The sequence below is a fragment of the Trypanosoma grayi genome (assembly GCF_000691245.1).
Source record: "Trypanosoma grayi strain ANR4 Tgr_349_V1, whole genome shotgun sequence".
Lineage (NCBI taxonomy): Eukaryota > Euglenozoa > Kinetoplastea > Trypanosomatida > Trypanosomatidae > Trypanosoma > Trypanosoma grayi.
The window spans coordinates 1-5,362 of NW_008825968.1; the positions used below are offsets into that span (position 1 = coordinate 1).

The following is a 5,362-nucleotide window of genomic DNA, read 5'->3' on the forward strand; positions in this document are numbered from 1 at the left end:
CTCGCGCTGCCGCCGCTCCTCCTCTATGCGGCGCGTGCGGATGCGCTGGCCGCGTTGCAGCTCGCGCGCCTCGAAGGAGAATGGCCGCGCACCACTGAGCTGCCGCTCGCGGTTCGCCTGGTACTTCGGGTAGTCGCTCACCACCTCGAAGTATCGCTGCAGTGCCCGGTTTGCCTCGCGCTGATGGCGGCGCCGCATCTCATCCAGCGACTGGAGCGAGGCGACGTCCACGAGAGTGCTGCTGCTGCTGCTGCTGGGCCACGCGCCGCTGCTCATGTCATCGATTACCACGAGCTCCTGCTCGAGGAGCGCCTGCTGGTGCTTGAGATCCTCGATCTCGCGCTCCAGTAGCTCCTCCATTACTTCCTGATGAGTCCGAGGGGAAACAAAGCGATTTAGGGAAGGGAGAGAGGCGAGAAGCAGCAGTTTGAAGGACAAACGCGGAGCCGACAGAGTTGTGAGGCATAGAAACGCACTGCAGGTGCGCGAAGGGTGGGAAGGGGCATGCGCGCACGTTTCGCAACTGCATTGAAAACAGGGAATGGACCAACTATACTCTTCGCTCCTCCACCGAGGTTACTTCTTTTCGTTTTTTTTTTTGTGAGTCTGTGCCCTCCTGCACTCCGAAGCCACCCATTAGGCATGAAGCGCACTTTCCCTCCCACTCTCACTGCTAGCTCACCAGTTTGTCTCTCGCTTGCTGAGCGGGAAGATGAAGTGCGTGAGAGAATGAGAGGGGAACGGCAGCACCAATGTGGCTCGCCTCTTAATTCTCCTCCTCCTCCTCCTCCACCTGTGCCTCACTGACGCTAACGCCCCGTCCTGCATGCAGACACACACTGAGACAGACAAATATATGAACATACAAAAGCAGAATGCCCATGCACCCCTTGCGCCTCCATCGCTCCTCCTGCCGCGCCGCATCTTCTCACTCACACTCCAGCTCGATCCGCACCTCCAAATTCTGCCGGAACCGGTAGCCTGAGAATAGTACCAATCCGCACCCTATCGTCATTGCCACACCGCCAGCGATCCCGTACGGCAGCGACGCCGTCGGCAGTGACAGCAGGAAGAATACGAGCAGCGAGATGGGGCCCCCAATGGAGAAGCTGCCGGAAAGCGTCATACGGTCGAAGAAGAGCGAGCTCCAGTGGTACACGAACCACGACAGGAAGAGGAATAGTGCGCTGAGAGCTATCTTAAGGAAGTCGGCGGACGATATCTCCGTTAGAAGGCAATGCGAGGTGCCAATGGGTGTCGTGAAGCCCCTCGTGATGTACGCGACGAAGGCAAGCACGAGCGTTGACAGCACGATGGTCGATGACATGACAAGGAAATTGCTCACGTACCGACTGACGGTACGCACTTGGAAGAGGAAGAACGCCATACTGGCGCCGCCCACGAGGGCGGTGATGACCGGCACGACGCGGTGGTACATCTCCTGGGCGTCATCAGTCTCCGCACCGACGCTAAAAAGGACGATCGACCCGAGGACGAGGATGCAGCCCATTGCGTCGAGCGCCGAGACGCTGTGCTTCTTGTACTCCTCGTAAAGGTACGTCAGCACGAGCGGGATGCAGCAGAAGCAGACGAGGCCCACACTGTTAACGCTAAGCATGAATGTGGCGACAAGTGACAACTGCGCCACGACGCCGGCGAGGAGGACATAGATAACGGGGCGATTCCTTGAGAAGTCCTTCAGATACTCGCGCTCTTCGCTGCCAGGTCGCCACATAAGAGCTAAGAAGGCCAGAAGATATGTCGAACCAAGGCCGAATGCAACAAACGATACAACAGAAGCGGCAGCGATGCGCTCTTCTGCCAACGATGGCTTCGTCACCTGGGCAATTAAGGCCCAGTGAAGGACGAAGAAGGCACTGGCAACCACTAGCACTAGATGGGCGTACCATGGGTGGTTGTACTCCACGAGCAGATGCAGCTGGTCATCCGCCTCGACGACTGACACAGACTTNATCACATTTTCAGGAAAACGGACGCTTTTCTTCTTCTTCGGCTTTTTGCTGCTACTACTGCCCTCAAGAAGAGGACAATCCGAATCTCCGCCATTCCCTGGCATGGCATTGTCAACGCCAAACTCAATCTTCGACGGCCTCTGCACGAGAAATGTTACACCGCGTGAAGATGGGGTGCCGGGGACTTCGCTCTGATGCCGTGCCACGGGCGACTGCACCGCCGGCACAACCACGCTTTGCTTCAGTGGCGAAGTGATCAAGTTGCTTCTGCACGACGGCGACGTCGCCTGCCGCTGCTCACTGAGGGTGCCACCCGCATCGCCACCGCGCTCCAACAGCCCACCGCGCCGGCTCATTGAGCCAATCACGAGAGTTTCCTCCACATAGTACGTATTATCCAGTGACGTGAGCACCGCCGCCTTCAGTGTGCTGTGGTGCGGGCGATAGCGCCTCGGCCGTCCCACCGGGGTAGCATCCGCAACACTGCTGCTGTTGCTGCTGCCAGTCTCAAAATTATCTTCGCCGTTTGACGTCGGCGTCGTTTGTACCACCTCCCCCTCGGTGTTGGNGAGAGAGCTTCGTGGCTGCAGCTTCGCCGAAAGCATGTGAGCTGGGACGAGAAGCGCATTGGTCACTTCCTTCAGGTCAACCTGATAGAAAGTCAGCAGATCCGTCAGTGGTTCTGCTGCACCATTGCCATCACCCTCGGTCCCCGCTGTCTCCTCACGCTGATGTTCCTGCTGCTCCTGCTGCCCACAATCGGGCGCATTGTCCTCGTTGTTGCCATTGTTGTTGTTGTTGATGTTGTTGTTCACACCCAAAATAGCTTGGTCCACGCGTTTTTGGCTATCCATAACAAGCACACTGCCACAACTGCCAAAACCGGAAAGAAAAGAAGAAGGAACAGTCAGGGAAATCAAAAAAAGGGCAATGAATACAAGCACAGAGAGATATACACACTACCGATATAAGTATACTGCTACACGGCGGATACAATTGTTTTTTTTTTTTTGAAGTGGATTCTGACTGTGTATACACGCAAAACATACTCTCTCTCACACACACACACACACACTGAAAGCAAATACCACTACGGGCAGTGCAAAAGCAAATGCGGAAGACGCACAGTCACAAGGAATAGAGAGAGATAAATTGTGAGGGAGAGTACACCAAACTGCCTGGCATTATCTCTCACAAGCAAGGGCAATACCAACAGGACACAAGTCGCAGACACCACAGCCTCCATCACAGCCTCTTTCCCAGCCCTCCCCCCGCCTACAGCGGAGAAGAAGACAGTGTTAGCTTCTCCAGCACGCACGACAAGTCCGCCTCGAGAATCGACCGTACGTACGCTTCGTCCCAGCCGTCCAGAAGCCGCAGGTGCACCACCGACTCGTGTTGATCTTGCCCTCCACCACCAGCCACAGCACCAATGGTTTGGGAAAAGAGCGACAGCGTCTTGGCACAGGTGTGAAACCGCCGCAGACTGCAGTAGCTGAGCGTCGGCAGGCGCAGCAGCGGCCGCTGGTACCCCGTCCAGTCGGTGACAAGCGCAGAAGTGGCAGACGCACACACATCGTGCAGCGGCAGCGCGGCGGGACCGAAACGTCGGACAATTGGCGTAAAGGTGTTCTCCGTGCAAGCGGTGGGAGTTGTGCAGGCATCCATATCGTCGAAAAACACCCATCGAAAGGGGGAAAACGCCTCTGGCATTATCACCAGGGCGAAGTCGAGAAGTTTGAGGCAATCGATCCGAAGCGCCAGCAGCTCTTCCCCGTCATTCACGCCTTTCCACGGCGTGGCGGTCAGAACCCGCGCCACCTCCGGCAGGACGAGCGGCCAGAAATGGTGCAGCAGCGCGGGGTCGAGTTTCGTCAGCAGCACACGGAACAGGACGAGTGCGTGGCGCACAGGGAGGTAGCTGGGCGGCCGCCGGCCAGCGCCACTTCCCGACGCGGTGGGGAAGAAGGAGCGGAATGTGTCGGCAATGCGCCCCCGCAGCAGCAAACAGAACTCCCGGTCTGTCATGAGCAGCGACGGCGACACAGACGTGGTGTAAAAGACAAGACGCTTAAGATGCCGCACGCGCTGCCGCTCCTCCTCCTCTGCAGAGTGCACCAGTGCAACAATGCGGCTGGTAGGCGAGGACGACGGAGTGAAGAACTGCACAGCGTCCGCGTGAAACGTCCGGTCCTGCGACAGCCGCTCAAACACAAGACTCCACTCGTGCAGCACACTCTGTGGGAAACGAAAGAAGTCACACGTGAAGAGAATATCGAGAAACTCCTGCCGAAGACGCCGCGAGACGATGTCGCTAAGATTCACCATCGTCTGTGTCGCAAAGAGCGCTGCCTTCACAAGCGGGGTGCGGGCGTGCACGTCCGCCTCCATCGGCGACTCAATGCCAAACTGGATTGTCGGAAGGAGGGACCGCCTGTAGAAACACAGCGCGGCACTCGCAATCCGGTCCTGATCCGACAGCGTGCTACACGCCAACGCTGGAAGTGTCGACGAAACTACCCTTAGCAAGAAGAGCAGCACGTCCAGCTCGGTGGAAGTGTGCGAAACTGTGCTGCTGTACCACTCCAGTGTTTTACAGATGGCAAGCGAGTACCGTTTGTCCTTGCCCCACTCCACTGCGGCCCCACCCTCCCTACCATTGGGCGACGATGACGACGCAAGAGCATTCAGCGGCAACGCACCAGAGAGGACTTGCAAAATGAAGGGCAACGAGAGTGTCGACGGCGTGCCGCAGGACAAATGCGTTGCGACGAGATCGAGCAACGCGTTCAATATCTGCGGAACGTCTCCCGGGGGCACGGGACACGTTCGGAGAAACACGTGCACAAAGTAAAACACCGCGGCATCGAATGACATCTCCGCACGCGATGAATGACGCGATGACGTCGATGCCGAAGCTGAAGAGCGGTGTTGCATCAGCAGCTCCTCGGCGATACGGATCAGCGACAGCGCCGATGTTGCCGTCCCAGTGCTCAACAGCAGCACCACCGCTTCACGGTTGCTGAGCGTCACGCCGGGGTGAGATGGACCGCCGCTGCCGCTAGACATGAAGGCCTCGAAAAGCCGGTCGCCACGCTCTGAGGCCTCGTCGAACAAGCAGGCGTCTGTCTGCGCAGCAGGGGCGCACCACGACTGCACCACGAGTTCAGTGAGGGGCTGCGCGTAGGCGGCGGCCCAGACGTCAATAAAGACACGGAAGAAGTTTGCACCCAATTCCTGCGCGTACAACCGCAGCACACTATAGATGGCGGCCTCCATGCGAGAGGTCGTTACCACATTGGCTTCCAAATGGCGGCTCCTCCCTTCTCCTCCTCTTCTTCCCCGCCCTCCAAATGATTGGTGTTGTGGTGGTGGTGGTGGTGGTGGTG

At 57.9% G+C, this 5,362-nt stretch overlaps 4 protein-coding genes across 4 annotated transcripts in view; all 4 read right to left on the reverse strand.

The window, feature by feature from the left end:
- DQ04_03491000 (hypothetical protein) lies at positions 1-360 on the reverse strand (the record flags this gene model as incomplete). Its single annotated transcript, XM_009312865.1, has 1 exon — positions 1-360. A coding segment is annotated over one exon (360 nt), but the record flags the coding sequence as incomplete, so codon positions are not given.
- A 568-nt stretch (positions 361-928) lies between these two features.
- On the reverse strand, positions 929-2,827 carry DQ04_03491010 (hypothetical protein; the record flags this gene model as incomplete). Its single annotated transcript, XM_009312866.1, has 1 exon — positions 929-2,827. The coding sequence occupies one exon, from the start codon at positions 2,825-2,827 to the stop codon at positions 929-931; it is 1,899 nt and encodes a 632-aa protein (XP_009311141.1).
- Positions 2,828-3,248: 421 nt separating this feature from the next.
- DQ04_03491020 (hypothetical protein) lies at positions 3,249-5,042 on the reverse strand (the record flags this gene model as incomplete). Its single annotated transcript, XM_009312867.1, has 1 exon — positions 3,249-5,042. The coding sequence occupies one exon, from the start codon at positions 5,040-5,042 to the stop codon at positions 3,249-3,251; it is 1,794 nt and encodes a 597-aa protein (XP_009311142.1).
- A 190-nt stretch (positions 5,043-5,232) lies between these two features.
- Positions 5,233-5,362, reverse strand: part of DQ04_03491030 (hypothetical protein) — a gene marked incomplete at both ends in the record, with an annotated part of 4,320 nt that continues 4,190 nt past the window's right edge. Inside the window, one exon of the mRNA XM_009312868.1 lies at positions 5,233-5,362. This exon is cut by the window's right edge and continues 4,190 nt beyond it. Within this exon, the coding sequence (XP_009311143.1) occupies positions 5,233-5,362 (130 nt within the window).